Source organism: Watersipora subatra, chromosome 7 (genome assembly GCF_963576615.1).
Source record: "Watersipora subatra chromosome 7, tzWatSuba1.1, whole genome shotgun sequence".
NCBI classification, from domain to species: Eukaryota; Metazoa; Bryozoa; class Gymnolaemata; order Cheilostomatida; family Watersiporidae; genus Watersipora; species Watersipora subatra.
This window is the reverse complement of record NC_088714.1, coordinates 13,031,669-13,051,317: the sequence shown is the minus strand read 5'-3', so window position 1 is coordinate 13,051,317 and position 19,649 is coordinate 13,031,669. Positions and strand designations below refer to the sequence as shown.

General features: G+C 36.7%; 1 protein-coding gene across 3 annotated transcripts in view; it reads left to right on the top strand.

Annotated features, from left to right (window-relative positions):
- Nucleotides 1-19,649, top strand: part of LOC137400281 (tyrosine-protein kinase Fer-like) — a 41,352-nt gene that overhangs the window by 7,860 nt on the left and 13,843 nt on the right. For 2 of the 3 annotated variants that reach the window (XM_068086609.1, XM_068086608.1), the window contains exons 4-9: nucleotides 2,808-2,904; nucleotides 6,455-6,644; nucleotides 10,611-10,748; nucleotides 14,111-14,230; nucleotides 14,610-14,729; nucleotides 15,014-15,182. In XM_068086609.1, the coding sequence (XP_067942710.1) occupies nucleotides 2,808-2,904; nucleotides 6,455-6,644; nucleotides 10,611-10,748; nucleotides 14,111-14,230; nucleotides 14,610-14,729; nucleotides 15,014-15,182 (834 nt within the window). The remainder of the gene's footprint in view (nucleotides 1-2,807; nucleotides 2,905-6,454; nucleotides 6,645-10,610; nucleotides 10,749-14,110; nucleotides 14,231-14,609; nucleotides 14,730-15,013; nucleotides 15,183-19,649) is intronic. The other variant, XM_068086610.1, reaches the window with a different exon arrangement.

Genomic DNA, 19,649 nt, shown 5'->3' with positions numbered 1-19,649 from the left:
TTTTTCTTCACGTCACATATGGGCACGCATTTTTCTTCTTGTTTGGCTTTTCGCGCATAAAGCTCGTGTTAAGCATGAAGTCATGAAAGATTGGCATGTGTATTAAATATGTGACTAATTTATTCCATGGTATAGCCAGTTGGGCGGCGAAGTGTATTAGATAATGCCTGTCCGCAGAACTGGAGGTTATGAGTTCAAATCCAGTGCACAGCTGATTTCTAATTCCCCAAACTTTATCGCTATAGCTGGAGGCATAGACAAGCGGACAAACCCTGAGATTTTTCTATATCTATCTACTATATAAACGGCAATCGTTGTCTGTCTATCTATCTGTGTGTCTGTCCGCTTTATAGAGTACCGTACTTTTCCGACTATTAGCCGCTACTTTTATATAAGGGCGTGTCTATTCTGTGTTTTTTTTCACCGCTAGGGCGCATTAACGGGAATCTCCGGTTAGTACACGCCTCTTATAATACGTAACCTGCTATTCATCGTAGGGATGGACGATAAATACTGATATGCTAATAGTATGAGTTGTCTTCTCGATATATTGAGTCGCCGATAACTCCCAAATATGAGCAGTATAAATAAATTACCGTATATGGCGGTCTTTTTTTTTCGATTCGATCGTTAGTTAGTTAGTAATGTTTTATTTTGCTGATAACAAAATAACAAAAAGCCTCTATTTGCAGGCATATTATCCAATAAAACGGAAACTGTAGAAGAATCCTGAATGCAAGATAGTAGTGAACAATTCATATTTAGTTTGAGATTATTTGTGTAAAAGTTAAAAGAAAATTTACATGAGAGGATGACTTCTAATAAGTAATGCAGGATAGCTTATACAAAGATAAATTGATTGATATCTCCACTACTTAATAACGTTGGATTTGCCGCTGTTCGTGATAGTGGGTCATGTTCATTTCCTTCAGCAGCTGAGTTACTAATTTTTTTCCAGCTACGAGTAGGCCTACTGTAACTTACTATTACAGAACTTTCACGAGTACTCCGAGGGTTGCGATACGCTATTGTGAAAAGAAAGAGAGCAGCTGCTATCGACTTACTGTCACCCTGCATCAGCCATGACCAGCTATACGTCGCCTGCTCAAAAGTAGGCACACGCCGAAAACTGTTTCTTCATACGCCCGACAGAAAAACCAAAAATGTTGTCTATCCGCATGTGTTGCGTTGAACTAAGGGAGAGAGAGAGCGAGGGAGAGAAGGGGGGAGAGAGAGAAGGGGGGAGAGAGAGGGAGAGCGAGGAGGAGAGGGGGGAAGAGAGAGAGGGAGAGAGGGGAAAGAGGGAGCGAGGAGGAGAGGGGGGGAGAGAGAGGGATAGAAAGGGAGAGAAAGAGGGAGAAGAGAGAGGGGAGAAAGGGAGAGAGAGGGGAGAAAGGGAGAGAAGGGGAGAGCGAGGAGGAGAGGGGGGAGAGAGAGAGGGAGAGAAAGAGGGAGAGAGAGAAAGGAGGAAGAGGGAGGGAGAGAGGGGGAGAGAAGGGGAGAGAGAGGGAGAGGAGGGAGAGAGAGAGGGGAGAGATGGAGATAGGGGAAAGAGGGAGAGAAGGAGAGAGAGAGAGCGAGGAGGAGAGAGGGAGAGAAAGAGGGAGGGAGAGAGAGGAAAGAGGGAGAGAGAGGAAAGAGGGAGAGAGGGAGATGTAACTGCATATTTGGAGTTGTTTTACGGTATGAAAGCCAACTCTCAATAAACCTTATGCTGCCCGTGAATCTGCTCCTGTAGACGGGTAATGCAGCTAGTATATATATAAATTTCAATGTTTTTTATTCCGTACTTCGGTTTGTCTAGCTATAGATATTAAAATATTGGAACGAAAAGCTCACATGTTGCTGGATTTGAATCACAAAGATTGCACTCACTTGTTTGTAAGCCAAATATCTAACCACAAGTCTACGAATGTTTTTACGATTCCATCACTCTTACTACATAATGTATACCCTTTTCCTGATTTCACACGCTAATTGACGTACTCTACTGCGCCTACGGGTTCCGATGCCCCTGTTATAAAATATTTTTTGCGTAACTATAAAACAATTCTTTTTCGCCCTTGCCATTCTAGGGCGAATTTGTTATTCCGCCTTCTTAAGCTTCCTTCAAGTATGTTTTTAGTAAGCTAAATTCATTTAAGTTAGATTCAGCGTTTATGTTACACGACTGTCTCGAAGGTAAAAACACTCTAATGTTAGATTTTCTTGCAGATCATAACCACAACATGCACTAAAGTTGTAGCTAACTATAGTTACTAAGGTTGACATATTGTTTTGTTACTATTTTTTAATGATGATGATTTTTACGAGGAAGTGGTTGCATTAGATAATTACTATGGGTTCTTATACCACTCTATTTACGTCTATACGATATTTTCGCCTTGAAGTGCCAACACTGAAACAAACTAAAATCATTTAATCATATACCAAATAATTTTCCATCGTAGCAAAACAGACTATATTTAGCCATTACTTGCTAATGATTTCACATTTGCATTTAAATGCCATTACAGTTTTATCTTTTTCTTAATTTATTTTAACAAAACACTTCTTTCATTATATGAAATTTAAAAGTTCTAATAGTTTGAAAACCTTTACAGTTTCGTTACCTTACAGTCTACCTTTACAATTCATTTGAACTGCACAGAAAGTTTTCTCCTGATATAAAGTTTAAAAGTCAAAATGGTAGTGTTGTATATGTTAAATACAAATAAATTTTCTGTCCTAAGACCTTTTTGTTACCCGGGCAATGCCGGGCATTCACCTAGTAGATTATATTTATTGTGCATACATAACTTTTACAGGTAAAAGCTGAGATACAGAGAAACTATGGGGAATACAGCAAAGCTATGGTTAAATTAAAAGCAAAACGAGCTGAATATGAAGATCTTCTGGCTAAAGGTTAGTCCTTGTTCCTACAGCTATTTATGTAGTCTCTAGTTAGTCGTTATTCCTACAGTTATAGGATGTAGTCTCTAGTTAGTCCTTATTCCTACAGTTATCTGATGTAGTCTCTTGTTAGTCATTATTCCTACAGTTATCTGATGTAGTCTCTAGTTAGTCATTATTCCTACAGTTATCTGATGTAGTCTCTAGTTAGTCCTTGTTCCTACAGTTATCTGATGTAGTCTCTTGTTAGTCATTATTCCTACAGTTATCTGATGTAGTCTCTAGTTAGTCCTTATTCCTACAGTTATCTGATGTAGTCTTTAGTTAGTCCTTATTCCTACAGTTATCTGATGTAGTCTCTAGTTAGTCCTTATTCCTACAGTTATCTGATGTAGTCTCTAGTTAGTCATTATTCCTACAGTTATCTGATGTAGTCTCTAGTTAGTCATTATTCCTACAGTTATCTGATGTAGTCTCTAGTTAGTCCTTATTCCTACCGCTATCTGATGTAGTCTCTAGTTAGTCATTATTCCTATACAGTTATCTGATGTAGTCTCTAGTTAGTCCTTATTCCTACAGCTATCTGATGTAGTCTCTAGTTAGTCATTATTCCTACAGCTATTTATGTAGTCTCTAGTTAGTCCTTATTCCTACAGTTATCTGATGTAGTCTCTAGTTAGTCCTTAATCCTACAGTTATCTGATGTAGTCTCTAGTTAGTCCTTATTCCTACAGTTATCTGATGTAGTCTCTAGTTAGTCCTTATTCCTACAGTTATCTGATGTAGTCTCTAGTTAGTCATTATTCCTACAGTTATCTAATGTAGTCTCTAGTTAGTCCTTGTTCCTACAGTTATCTGATGTAGTCTCTAGTTAGTCCTTATTCCTACAGTTATCTGATGTAGTCTCTAGTTAGTCGTTATTCCTACAGTTATCTGATGTAGTTTCTAGTTAGTCCTTATTCCTACCGCTATCTGATGTAGTCTCTAGTTAGTCCTTGTTCCTACAGTTATCTGATGTAGTCTCTAGTTAATCATTATTCCTACAGCTATTTATGTAGTCTCTAGTTAGTCATTATTCCTACAGTTATCTGATGTAGTCTCTAGTTAGTCCTTATTCCTACAGTTATCTGATGTAGTCTCTAGTTAGTCCTTATTCCTACCGCTATCTGATGTAGTCTCTAGTTAATCCTTATTCCTACAGTTATCTGATGTCTCTAGTTAGTCCTTATTCCTACAGCTATCTGATGTAGTCTCTAGTTAGTCCTTATTCTTACAGCTATCTGATGTAGTCTCTCGTTAGTCCTTATTCCTACAGTTATCTGATGTAGTCTCTAGTTAGTCCTTATTCCTACAGCTATCTGATGTAGTCTCTAGTTAGTCCTTATTTCTACAGCTATCTGATATAGTCTCTAGTTAGTCCTTATTTCTACAGTTATCTGATGTAGTCTCTAGTTAGTCCTTATTCCTACAGTTATCTGATGTAGTCTCTAGTTAGTCATTATTTCTACAGTTATTTGATGGAGTCTCTAGTTAGTCCTTATTACTACAGTTATTTGATGGAGTCTCTAGTTAGTCGTTATTCCTACAGTTATCTGGTGTAGTCTCTAGTTAGTCCTTATTCCTACAGTTATCTGATGTAGTCTCTAGTTAGTCGTTATTCCTACAGTTATCTGATTTAGTCTCTAGTTAGTCCTTATTCCTACAGCTATCTGATGTAGTCTCTAGTTAGTCATTATTCCTACAGCTATTTATGTAGTCTCTAGTTAGTCCTTATTCCTACAGTTATCTGATGTAGTCTCTAATTAGTCCTTATTTCTACAGTTATTTGATGTAGTCTCTAGTTAGTCCTTATTCCTACAGTTATCTGATGTAGTCTCTAGTTAGTCGTTATTCCTACAGTTATCTGATGTAGTCTCTAGTTAGTCCTTATTCCTACAGTTATCTAATGTGGTCTCTAAGTTAGTCCTTATTCCTACAGTTATCTGATGTAGTCTTTAGTTAGTCGTTATTCCTACAGTTATCTGATGTAGTCTCTAGTTAGTCCTTATTCCTACAGTTTTCTGATGTAGTCTCTAAGTTAGTCCTTATTCCTACAGTTATCTGATGTAGTCTCTTGTTAGTCATTATTTCTACAGTTATCTGATGTAGTCTTTAGTTAGTTATTATTTCTACAGCTATCTGATGGAGTCTTTAGTTAGTCGTTATTCCTACAGTTATCTGATGGAGTCTCTAGTTAGTCCTTGTTCCTACAGCTATCTGATAGAGTCTCTAGTTAGCTGATGCTGATGATCTCATGGAATTTAAAGTTTGACTTGCAATAAAATTCACATTACAGTTATTTGGTATCAAAAGATTCACCATGTCTTACTCTGTTGTGTTGTAGGTGCCAAATATGTGGAAATGTGATTACAAGCTCTTAAAAACTCAAAAACGAATTAGATTAGAATCTCTTTATTTCGATGACGTAGCCATGAAATTTGGTTATTGTTTTGTCACGGGATGTTCTCACGTGAATTGTAAAGCCAATAAAAAGCTCAATATAAAACTTATCGTAGCACTAGTTTATGACAAACACTTCGGGTTTTACGGAAGACCCCGTATCAAATATAGATGCTCGCTACTTAACAGTTTGTATTCGGTTTGGTCTAATCGGCAAGTCATAATCTGATCATGTGACCCAATACTTCGCAAATAGTTTTTGCAGCACTTCTCGATTATCACAAGTGACCAACAGGCTCGTCATGATTATCAGACAAGGATATGTACTCCTTCGAGCTAAGGCTAAAAAATTAAACAAATCTTTACGGTAAGTTATAGGATATCAGTGCTAAAAGTGACAGCATTACGATGACGATAAAACAGATGCGTAAGAACAATAGACATGGTTTTATTGAATGCTTGAAGTATATTTGTAAAAATATTTCGACAAATAAGGTTGCATGAAAGTGTAAACAGAAAACATCTCCCACAACTACATCACATTTGAGCCGTTTTGGAAAGAGAATCCAATCTATGGCGGTCTCGTGTGGCTGCGATTTTCTGTTCGTTTTTGAGCTTTTAAGAGCTTGTAATCACCTTTCCATATATTTTGCACCTGCAACACAACAGAGTAAGACATGGTGAATCTTTTCATATCAAATAACTGTAATGTGAATTTTGTTGCAAGTCAAACTTTAAGGAGTGATCATGTATGTCTGAGTAGTGATGCTGATGATCTCATGTGATCTGAGGAGTGATCATGAATGACTGAGTTATGATGCTGGTGATCTTATGTGATCTGAGGAGTGATCATGTATGACTGAGTAGTGATGCTGATGATTTCATGTGAAGAAGAGTGATCTCACTTGTGTGAGATTAAATTTATTCACATTTAAGTCAACTCTATGGTTTGATGATTTTTTTGTTTCAATTATGTATAAGTTAGTTTTTAGTTAGTACTAAAACCAGCTAGAGCTCTGTTGAATAGTTTGAGTGAGTTACAGGGTGTTTTTTCATATGATTGTTTTTCTATAAAAGAGACCATCTTTCCATTGTAAACTATTAGTGTCCTTATAATCTCCAGGAAAGGAGAGCCGACTGGATGACCTGAAAAGGAAGTATAATGTTCTCACAGACAAAATGCATAGAATTCACAATGATTATGTACTCTCTGTGAAAGAAGGTAGTGAATTTCAGACAGGACTATGGAGCAGCATACTTCCTATGTACATGGCAGCACAAGAAGAGTATTGCCAGGATTCTGTTTTCCAATGGTAAGGGACATAAGCTAACGTACTACTTTTTACATAAACATGGAAATACTGCAGTTTTTATAAGCTTCCTGTAACCTTTCTAGCTGGTTGAATTCAACCAACTTGAGTTTTCTGTTGATAACCATCATAGCTGGTTGTTAGATGTAGAACTGATACTAATATAATTGCACAAAATATAATAAGTTTATCTATTTATAGTTGCCAAGCGAATTAGCAATAAATCCTAAATAGGCAACGCTATTGGGAAAGGAAGATAACTTATATAATCGCTAAACTCTGCTGATATCAAAAGTATTCAAGGATATATTACAATTGTGCGAGAATGTGTTATTTGATATCACAAACGGTACGGGAATGTTGAATTTATTCAATTGGAAGAGAATGATGCAACGTGAAAAGGAGCCAAGCGCTAGTTGTTTATGAGTTGCTACTTGCCACGCAATAGACAGTAGAGTTCATAGCAAAAAGAGTTCAGACAACACAATTCGTTCATATCTCAAATCAAATTTTCTTATGTAAAATAACTAAATACAAATCAATCTGTTCCCACTCTCTGAAAAAACCTAAAAGAAGATATTAATTATAATGGAAAAGCATACTATAAAACCTCTAATTGAACGCCACCTCTTTTTGAACGTCACCTCTATTTGAATGCCACCTTTATTTGAACGCCACCTCTATTTGAACGCCACCTCTACTTGTACGCCACTTCTATTTGAATGCCACCTCTATTTGACCGCCACCTCTATTTGATCGCCGCCTCTATTTGACCGCCGCCTCTATTTGACCGCCGCCTCTATTTGACTGCCGCCTCTATTTGACCGCCACCTCTATTTGACCGCCACCTCTATTTGACCGCCACCTCTATTTGACCGCCATTATGGGAGAAGGTTTAAAAAATAGAACGTCACCCTCAATTGGATGCCACCTCCATTTGACCGCCACTTTAACATTCTTTGATTTTTACAAACCCATAATAGCAAGTGATCAGTAGAAGTGTCTGCAAAATCGTATTAATAAAGAATCATTTACATCAGTAATAATTAATTTTCGTATTAGCTAACTCCAAAGCTTTTAATTTTTTTTTTAACTCTGAAAGCGAACCATAGAAATGATTAATATTCGTCTTATGCTAATAGTAGTTCTTGTTTAACGCGGTCTTGATACTTCGAAATATATGCATATAAAAATGGTTTACATTTACGATGGTATATAAGCGACTAGATTTAGGCTAAAAGTTGTACTTAACACTCATGTGGCTAAAAGTTCATCGTTACATGTATTCGTGTGAAATGTAACGCGTATAAGTTTTGCTCTGCTTAAAAAACTTTTCGGTGTTATCATCGATTAGTTCAGCAGTGCAGAGGAAGAGTTGAGGTCATAAGACATTGTGGAAGGTATCGAACACTCAAAAGATGTTCGCTCCATCGAAAGCAATAAACAGAATGCAGCTGGCCAAGCAAACAATGCAACCCATAGTTGCAATATGATTGTTTTAAAAATGTTAATTTTTGCTTCAGCGTGTTCTATAAGTATGGTTCATTTATGTCACTTGTTCGGAAATATATATTTGATGAATTTTGATAGATTACTGTTACATAACTTATAACTTTTCAGATTCATAGCATATTATCTGATAGCATCATTGTGGTCTTCTAATCTTACAATGGATCGACACTCGTAACTCCTCTTCTATTGCACATGAAAAGCTAGATTTTGCTGCAAACTGCAATAAACATATCAATCATTGCAATGAGCTTTTATGCAGCATTGTTAAATACAGCGCACCCCCAAGATACGATCATTCTGGTATACGATTCTTTTCACCTGACGAAGTTGAACATGGTGATTTCTTCACCTCACTATTCAAATCTTACCTCACCATACTAATCTTATCTCATCATGCGAATTCAACAAAATTTTTGCCCGAGTTCAAATTTGGCAGTCGGGGTGCTTATTACGTGCGCCAAAACAACAAAGACACCGAAATGCTGTTCGTCAAAAGTATTTTCACAACGCCTGAAAGAGACACAATCAATTTTTGTCAGTCCAACAATTCTTTTGTGTAAAAATGGTAATATTTTTCCTTTAAAACCAGTAGCAAAGTCTGAATTGCGATCCCTTCAAACAGGTCAGTGGTCAGACAACTTCTCTTAACCTGCTAACAAAAATTCACTTTATTTGATAACAGTATCGTTCAGGGTTTTTGTCGAATCAGGTTGAAAAAAGTTTTGAGCAGTACCGCTAAATGTTATAGTGAAAGCGAAGACAGAAACTGATAAGTGATGAAATTTTGTGATTTAAGGTTGAAAATTCCGTAAAACAGATAAAAAGACATTTTAAAACGTAGCTTTAAGTGTGCGTGTTTAGTAAGCTGAACTTATCTGAGGTTAGTCTAAAGTTTATGTTATACGTCTGTCTTGAAGGTAAGAACTCCCTACGGTGCATTATAATGTGACATTTTATTGCAGGTTATAACCACTAAATACAATGAAGTTACTTTAGTTAGTTATAGTTACTAAGGTTAACATAGTATTTTGTTACTAATTTTTTATATGTACAGCACTTATATATTAAATTTTGACGATTTTTACCAGGGGATGTTTGCATTATATAATTACCATGGTTTCTATAACCCTACATATGCTTTTTCCACCATACCATGCCAACCCTGGAACAGATCAAAATCGTATTGTGAGGGTGCACTGTATAAATATAAAATAAGAATATGTCTTCAAGTCTGGAATGAAATAAAAATTGTAAGCTTCCACAGATTGCAAAGCAAGACACAGGCTATAATATCATTGCAAGTTAATTGCCAGCAATAGATATCAATCGGTAGAGATATTTCTCGGCTTCTCAATGTATATATATTAAGAGAGCTTTGACAAGTTCGTGGTTAACTTTATTGCATCCTAAAGGTTTAATATCGCTCCACCGGAAAGCGAGGGCAAAATATAGGCGACATTCACTTCGCCCATAGAAGGGCTAAATTTATTTTCCCAAAATTTTGGCGGGCCATTCAAAAGATACAACGCCAGCCTCTATTTGAATGCCACCTCTATTTGACCACCACTAAAGGAAGAGTTGAAAAATAGAGCGCCATGGCATTCAATGAGAGGTTTTACGGTATTTCTATTCTAATTCAACTCCTACATACAATCATAAAGTTACAAGTACTTCTCTAGTGGTTGTGATCTGCCATAAAATGTGACATTATTAGGTACAGTACTGTATGGATTTCTTACCTTCAAGACAGACAATAGCGGCTAACAGCATTGTAAGCGAGACTTGATAGCAACGTGTTCAATACACTATACGCTACGTAATGACTTGTGTGACGCTACGTAGCAAACTGAATGTAAATGAACTTGTTTACTAAACACACACACTTAAATACAATTTTTAATCTTGCGTTACACTAAACTTATTATAATTTTATTTTCATTCCCATTTTCTTGCGTTTCCTCTTCCGGCTTGCCTTTTTTGACTCGCTCTCACCTTCACTTTTAGTCGGCCTTTTTAAATCCTTTTTGATCGACGAGAAAGGCTGAGCATTGCTGTTCTCGTGAATGGCCCTCGTATACTCGGCCATCCAATGGCTGCATCGGCAATCGTCTCGTAACCTCATGTTGTAAATCTGTCACAAATCTCAGGGTGAAAAGTTACTCGGAACTTCCCTCATATCTCAAATGTTGGGACACTCATATGTCGAGATACTACTGTAGTTTACAAGAAACACAAGTCAGTAAATCATGAGTAACTAATGCTACGACTAATCGTTGCCAGCACTATTCTTGCAAAGTCTAATGCAAGAACTTGGGATATAGCCATGGCGTTCAATTAGAGGTTTTATGGTATTTTTATTGTTCTAATTCACCTCCTACATTCATTATCATCTATGATGTTTGCTAAGTTGGCGTAGAGAAAACAATTCCCATTTGGAGTCAATTATGTGTTTTGTAGCAAGGCGATACTAAATGAGTACATAGACATATCAGACGGGTGTCACAAAGAGGCATCTGACATCCATGCATCTATGAGAGATGTCTTAGCTTCAACTGACCCTAAGAAGGAGTATGTCTCCTTTATTGAAGAGTGTCAGTAAGTCGTCTTCTCTCTAGAATTTGCTATGACAGCATTCAGGTGTAGAGATTAATGTGGATTACAAGCATCTGTCTCAACTATGACTACGTTTAAAAGTTGTAGACACTAAGTTGTACAGTTAAATCTCCGGATATGAGTTTAATTCATTCCTTGATCAAGTTTGCATATCAATCACCTTGTATTTCAATCGAATTAATTTTATTAAAATAACCAAAATTCAATTAATGCATTTCAAATCTGAAAAGCCGTAAATCATGAAAATTAATATATTTTTAAATAATGTATAATTTATATATCTAACCAATGTATGAAAAGAAAAATAGTTACATTAGATAAAAGAATAATATTGTTTAGCTTTCTTACTTTAGCAACAGATAAATGGGGCTGAATGGGGCCTGTAGTGGAAGTGGTTAAGGAAGAGTATTTTCTTATCTTTAAACGTTATAGGGAATTTCCTTAAAGACAAAAACAACGATGAAATTGACGCTTTATTTATTTGCGTAAACGGACAAAAGAATCTATTTATTTGCAACAAAACAATTCTGTTAATTGCTACCCTAAACATTTGTCCATCATCACTTGTTTTTGTCTCTTTAGTTACACTTTTATCAGTTTGGTGCACAATAATAGAGGCTACTTGTTGTATGTAGAACAATTAGACGAAGTACACCTCATATTGTTTACCTATGAATACCATGTAAGTTCTGGCAGCTTTCCTGAAACAACAGCAATTATTTGCCAGATGAATGTTTCTACTGATAGTATTCTGCCACTGAACTTTGGCATAGCTTGTTGAGCATTGCTACACTATGAAATATGGAAAAATTATAATGTTAAATTCTAAAATATTCGGAATTTTTAACATTCGTTTCAGTTTACCAAGTACGGAGATGCCGTTTGATACCGTCTGTTCTCTCATTGGCCGAAATGAATAAAAAACATTTATTAAGCCAAAAATTTTCGTTGGCATCACATATCGTTTTCACCGGCGTTCACAGACACATTCCATCAACTTCCTTTTAGTTGTACGACTAACGCTAGTCTTAGGGAGTTAGCTTTAATAGTCAATATATATTAATCATAAAATTTAGTTATTTTAGGTATTTGTTTGTAATGTGTGAGGAAGTCATAATATACAGTGAACCCTTGGGTTACGGCGTCCCTGCCTTACGGTGGTTTTGCTTTGCGAAGTTGCTCAGCTCCTCGTCACAGCATTTTTCTTGCCATACCGCATCAACAACAATGCCTTTCCGAAATTCACATTTCAACAGCATCGCTCGGTCTTTCAAATTAGTTTTTAAAAAGTTTTGATAAGGTCAATGAAACATTACAATGAAAGCAAAACAAAAAGCGCCAAACCAAAAACAGATATGGAATAAAAAATTAAGACGATGACAAAATTAAAGTTAGTTTAGTAAAGTATTTTAATTTAGTTTAAAGTGTGCGTGTTTAGTAAGCTAATTTATTTAACTCATATTCCAAGTTTATGTTACGTAGCATCACAAAAGTCTAGTGTACCAAATGCGTTGCTGTCAAGTTTTTCTCACATTCCTGTTGGCTCCTACGTCTGTTTCAAAGGTAAGAACAGCGTATGGTACTGTACATAGTAGTGTCACATTTTATAGCAGATCATAACCACTAAATAAGTAATTATAGTTACTAAGATTACTATACTATTTTGCTACTAATTTTTACTATGTGCTAATAAGTCTTTGGACAGAAAATTGATTTATATTTAATATATAACAACATTTGCCATTCTAACTTTCAAACTACATATCATGAGAGAAGTGTTTTGTGTAGTTAAAATAAAACGACCGTAAAGGTTTTCAAACATTGTCGAACAACTGTAACTTTCAAACTTCATATCATGAGAAAAGTGTTTTGTGCAGGACAAATAAATTATAAAAAATAAAACAACTATAAAAGCGTTTAAATGTAAATGTGAAATAATTAGCAGCTAATTAACGGCTAAATTAAGTCTGTTTTGTTACGATTACAATAAAAGATGATTCGGTAATGATACAATTACTACGAACTGAAAAGACGAAATAAAAATCCTGAATATGTTGAATTAATAATAACAATTCTTGCATAGAAGTGGATGTGTGTATAAAAAATGTTACTGGTCCAGCAGAACGTATCCATCAAAACTTTGAATACGACGATACTGGTACCTTTCAATACTGGTGCAAATGTAAAAATGAGATATCGTACTGTCTTTGTCTGACCGAATGGAGAGAGAGTGTCGAGGCTCTTTCTACGGGGATAATACATTATCCGCGTGAAAAGAATTTGCCTTGACCGCGGATATAGCAATTGAACCGTACGAAAAATCGAAAAAAAAGTTCAAAAAAACACGAAACAGCGTTGTGTTTTGTAGAGTTTATAAAATTCTTAGAGTTTTAAGTAATACGTTATTTAGCGTGTGCATACGGTATATAATAACTGCTTTTATCAATACACCTTGTATAGCTCAGTGGTAGAGCGCTAGGTATCAAATTGCGGTTGCAATCTCCATGAGTTTAAATCCATCAGAGTGCGAAATTTTAGTTCCATGATTTTGACAGCTATAGCTCGACCTACACAACGACAGAAACACATACAAACTTTGAGAAATATGTATATAGGTATGTATATAAAATGTTGGTGTTTTTACAGAGGGTTTGCATTAGATAATTACTATAGGTTCCTATGCCCCTCCATGCCAAATTTTTGCCTTGTGATCCTACCACCAAAATGAATTGATGTTGTGTGCCTGGGTCCATTGTATTGCCATTGGAATAATCTGTTTGAACTACTAGGTGTGTTGATAGTCAGCCCGATAGCAAGGATGCCTGGGTCCATTGTATTGCCATTGGAATTATCTGTTTGAACTACTAGGTGTGTTGATAGTCAGCCCGATAGCAAGGATGCCTGGGTCCACTGTATTGCCTTTGGAATAATCTGTTTGAACTACTAGGTGTGTTGATAGTCAGCCCGATAGCAAGGATGCCTGGGTCCACTGTATTGCCTTTGGAATAATCTGTTTGAACTACTAGGTGTGTTGATAGTCAGCCCGATAGCAAGGATGCCTGGGTCCACTGTATTGCCATTGGAATAATCTGTGTGAACTACTAGGTGTGTTGATAGTCAGCCCGATAGCAAGGATGCTATCACTTTACTTTTGACAAAGGATTAAATGTTATGCTACAAGCAAATCATTTTAAATTAGAATTTTCAGTCGAATATTCTACGAAATATGCACAGGTTTTGGAGGTTGTTGGGCCTTCTTTATTGACAGCTTTGGGTATGATTGTATCTTAGTCATAGTCATATATTGCTGTGTGAAGAATGGGTAACACTTTACTCTTGCGCAGGACGGATGCTCCCATAGAACGGCTACAGTTTGATAACAGGCTGCTTGACGGCTACAATGGCATCCTTAAACTTGATGAAATCACAGTAGATGACACTACGTATGAGGTGCTAGACCAGCTGTAAGTTGTATCTCTTGCTACTATTACTTGACATTGTATACAGGGTGCTGGACAAAAGGTAGGTTGTATCTCTTGCTACTGTTACTTGACATTGTATACAAGGTGCTAGACCAGCTGTAAGTTGTAACTCTTGTTACTGTCACTTGACACTGTATACAAGGTGCTAGACAAAATGTAGGTTGTATCACCTGCCCCGGGACATAAGTAGTTTTGCCTGCACTTTTGCACGTAATTCGATGTTAATCTTTTGATTTAATTAATTTTGCTTATGTAAATGTAACTCTCTCATTTTTATAACATTGTTCTAGCCAATCTATGTTTATTGCAGTTGTCTGATCCTGTTTATTTGGGCAGACAATTCTTGTGATTGTTTTTTAAGTCGTTCCAACTACAAGACTCAAGTAACAAACAAGGAGCCAGACATTTCATCATACCTTGAACAAGTGAATTCTGTCAAGAGTGAACTTTCCACACTATCTGCTCCCACTACCAAGAGCCAGTGAGTGGTTTTCGCTAAGAGACTATGTCGTATGCCCACTTCCTTGCAACTTTTTATGTTTTTCAGGGTTGGTGTTTGAACTAGAGTACCGATTCGCTCTAGGTAAATTTAGGTCACATCGCTTGGGATGACCCATTTCAGCAGTTTATAACATATTAGTCAATACGCTTGTTAGCCGTGAAGTATTACATTTCTTCCGAGTCTCTTCTATGTCGCCATAAAAAAGACATATTAACACACACCCTGTTTTATAATTAGATAATCTATTTTTTGTTTGTTCATAGAGCTGTTCCCAAAAGACGCCATCTCAAGTGGCTAGAGAGGAAGCTAAAGGAAGCTCATTTGTACAAAAACCGACAGCAGAAGATATATGACACCATCACCCAGCGTTTACAGCAATCAGATCGCTCTAATTTACCAAAGGCATCATCTCTTGAGAGCGGATTCAATGAGGTATGTTATATGTTCATGACTATCCCATTCCTGTATTGTGGTTACAATGAGGTACACTATATGTTCATGACTATCCTATTCCTGTATTGTGAATACAATGAGGTACACTATATGTTCATGACTATCCCATTCCTGTATTGTGGTTACAATGAGGTACACTATATGTTCATGACTATCCCATTCCTGTATTGTGGTTACAATGAGGTACACTATATGTTCATGACTATCCCATTCCTGTATTGTGGTTAAAATGAGGTACACTATATGTTCATGACTATCCTATTCCTGTATTGTGAATACAATGAGGTACACTATATGTTCATGACTATCCTATTCCTGTATTGTGGATACAATGAGGTACACTATATGTTCATGACTATCCTATTCCTGTATTGTGAATACAATGAGGTACACTATATGTTCATGACTATCCCATTCCTGTATTGTGGATACAATGAGGTACACTATATGTTCATTACTATCCCATTCCTGTATTGTGGATACAATGAGGTACACTATATGTTCATGACTATCCTATTCCTGTATTGTGGATACAATGAGGTACACTATATGTTCATTACTATCCCATTCCAGTATTGTGGATACAATGAGGTACACTATATGTTCATGACTATCCCATTCCTGTATTGTGGATACAATGAGGTACACTATATGTTCGTTACTATCCCATTCCTGTATTGTGGTTACAATGAGGTACACTATATGTTCGTTACTATCCCATTCCTGTATTGTGGATACAATGAGGTACATTATATGTTCATTACTATCCCATTCCTGTATTGTGGATACAATGAGGTACATTATATGTTCATTACTATCCCATTCCTGTATTGTGGATGCAATGAGGTACACTATATGTTCGTTACTATCCCATTCCTGTATTGTGGATACAATGAGGTACATTATATGTTCATGACTATCCCATTCCTGTATTGTGGATACAATGAGGTACACTATATGTTCATTACTATCCTATTCCTGTATTGTGGATACAATGAGGTACACTATATGTTAATGACTATCCCATTCCTGTATTGTGGATACAATGAGGTACACTATATGTTCGTTACTATCCCATTCCTGTATTGTGTCCATATTTCTTTCAAATCTTTCTCTTTCATATGGTGCCAGTACTGTTGAGCTGTGTTATTATCTTTGAATGCGCAGTTACTTGGTGAAGCATAATTATGTGCCAAGAGAGCCAGGGTAAATTTACTATGTGCCATGCATTATCTTGGATATAACCGAGGAGCTTAAGGCGGGGCAACCATATCCCATGCATAGGGCACATCACATTTGGAGGGGTTGTGTTGAAAAAGCATCTGCTAGCATGTATTCTAAAGGTCTAAACATACATGTACTAGGCGATTTTATCGCGAGCGTCATGAGGAGGGCAGAGATATCGCTGGCGTGTGCCTAAACACACTTGAACGATTCACTAGCAAATGATATAATGGGCACGCTCACAAACTGCCAATAAAATTCCGCATCATTAGTTTCTTCGGAGTTGCTAATAAGTTTAGGTAAGTAAATAGGGCGCCGTCTAGGCAACAACGCAAACAACTTCCGCTTTTATTATTAAATTTATCTCACTTTCACCGATTGTAAACTACAAGAAGACATAAAAAAACGATTCTCGTATTTTTAACTAATATTTTACAATTTTTATATATATTTTATTTTGTAGTAGTTTTTTATATTTATTATGTTAAATATTTACCATTCTCAAGATGGTCATCCTGCGCAACGATTGACTCCAAATGTCGGTTTTCAACTCGGATTTTTTGTAATTTTTGTTTGTTATGGTGTACAGGACTGGGAATGCTTTTATTAAATTTATGGACAATTCAGTGTTCATTCTGGTGATGTTTCAATCGTAACAAAATAGCAAAATGTTGCTGCTGTACGTTGGTGAACATCGATAAGAAATAATCACCCGCCATAAAATTGCATTCTGAGGAAACACTAACCAATCGAAATGCATCTCGTTAGCGATAAAGTTGTGATGAGAATGTCTAGCGCTAGCACTCTGTAGGAGCTCGCTGAGCGAGTTCTAGCGCAGATTAGCGCCGCGGAGCGCGATATCGCGCTAAATATCGCCTAGTGCGTTTTCACCTAGCTGGCAGATGAAATTAGCATTTGCCTGCAGTTTTTGTTTACTGTGTTTTTATTGAGAAGAATTTATGGCCTGTACAATAAATGGGAAACGTGAAACATACAAAACATCAAAGACACTCATACTCAAAACATGAATGCAAAACAATTTACTTACATTTAGTGAAGGAAGCAGTTCCATCCAGATGTTTACAGACAACAGTAAAAGCTTCTATGAATTATGTCGTATTTATCGGTGAAACCCATTCTCTCTGCCTGTCTCTGCCTGTCTCTGCTTGTCTCTTTCTCTGTCTCTGCTTGTCTCTTTCTCTGTCTCTGCTTGTTTCTTTCTCTGTCTCTGCCTCTCTCTGCTTGTCTCTGTCTGTCTCTTCCTGTCTCTGCTTGTCTCTTCCTGTCTCTGCTTGTCTCTTCCTGTCTCTGCTTGTTTCTTCCTGTCTCTGCTTGTCTCTTCCTGTCTCTGCTTGTCTCTTTCTGTCTCTGCTTGTCTCTTCATGTCTCTGACTGTCTGTCTCTGCCTGTTTCTGCCAATCGCGGGCTGTCTCTGCGTGTCTCCACTTGTCTCTGCCTGTTTCTGTCAATGTCCGTACCGTTTTGAGTGACTAAAGCTGACACAGTATCCATGCAGTAATCTGCCTTCGGGAACTTAATGTAGCTTAGTTTTCACTCTCAAATTAAAATTTTTATGCATCAGTTGCAGGCATGACGAACAACAATATAAAATATGTATATATACTAGCTGTCCTACCTGGCGTTGACCGAGTATTAAAAATCAGCTTATAAACAATGAGAGGTAATGAGAGTTGCCTGCCACTTGCTATTAGCCTGGCACGTTGCCAATGGATAATTTGAGGAAGCTTACTAACAAGAGCCTCCAGCTTCTCGTGATGTTATGCCATCACCCTGTGTAGTAATGGAAAACTGTTGCGTATTTGCTCCCATATACCTACATATATATCGTGTAGGATTTATCAAAATAAAAAAAAATCTATCAAGCTTGTGTGGCAGAATTAGTAAGGTGTCAGACTGGTGAACCGGAGGGTCTGAGATCAAATCTTCTGAGATACGAATTCTTTATTCCAAGATTTTAATAGCTATAGCTGGAACGACACACCAACATTGAGAAATATATACCGTATATAGATATTTATATATAAATTGTATAATATGATACATAATTATATATAGTAATGATATAATAAGGGTTTATGATATTATAAGAATATTATAATTATATGTATTTGAATGTTTAGACCTAAATATATATATTTATATATGTATCATTAGATATATATATCCAATGATAAACATATAATTGGTAATCGGGTTATCATTGGATATATATATGTATATCCAATAATAACCCAATTACCAAGTGCCCTGAAAACAAAATATTCCATAATTCTGCGGAAGTGTGATATATACGAGGTCTGGTCCAAAGTTCTCCGGATGGAGTTGTATACTTTTGCATATTCGCACGATGGAAAAACCCATTGCAGCGTTTGCTGGGAAACACCTTCGGAGTGTTGTCACCACATTTCAGGTTGCTAAGACAACACGTTCTCATGTGAGCCAACGATATGTCAAGGTTTGTCAGGTGCTTTTGGCGACTTTGAAAAAAATTTATCGTCATGTCTAATAAACCGGAACAGCGTATTTGCATTAAATTTTGTGTGAAATTAGGGCAAACAAGGATAATATGACCTTCGAAATAAAGTTTTGACCATTTCTGAAAGCTTCCTTAAAATTGTTGCAAGTGTGCATCCTGAGCTCTTTTTGGTCATCAGTTAGCAACCGTGACACAAACTTTGCTGCAACTCGTCTCATGTTTAAATCGTCAGGTAAAACTCTTTCAACAGTTCCAAAACCAAGTCGTCTTTCCAGATATCTCTCTAATGGTTAAACGTCGATCTGCCATGACTAGTGACCTCACGCTGTCGATTGACGAGCAAGTTCTTGCCGACACTGGTCTGCCAGACCTCGCATCATCTTCACTGCTGTCTTTACCTGTTTGTGCCACTCAAAAATTTGTGTTTTTTTAGAGCAGCATCGCCAAAAGCAATATTTAACATTTCAACTGCATGAGTACTTGTTTTCCCCAATTTCGCATAAAATTAAATGCAAATACGCTGATCCGATTGATTAGACATGATGATAAATTTGTTAAAATAATCGCTGAAAGCACCTGACAGACCTTGACATATCGTCGGCTAACGTGAGAACGCGTTGTCATAGCAACCTGAAATTTTGTGACAACATTCCGGAGGTGTTTCCCAGCAAAAGCTGCAATGGGTTTTTCCATCGTGCAAGTATGCAAGTGTATACAACTCCATT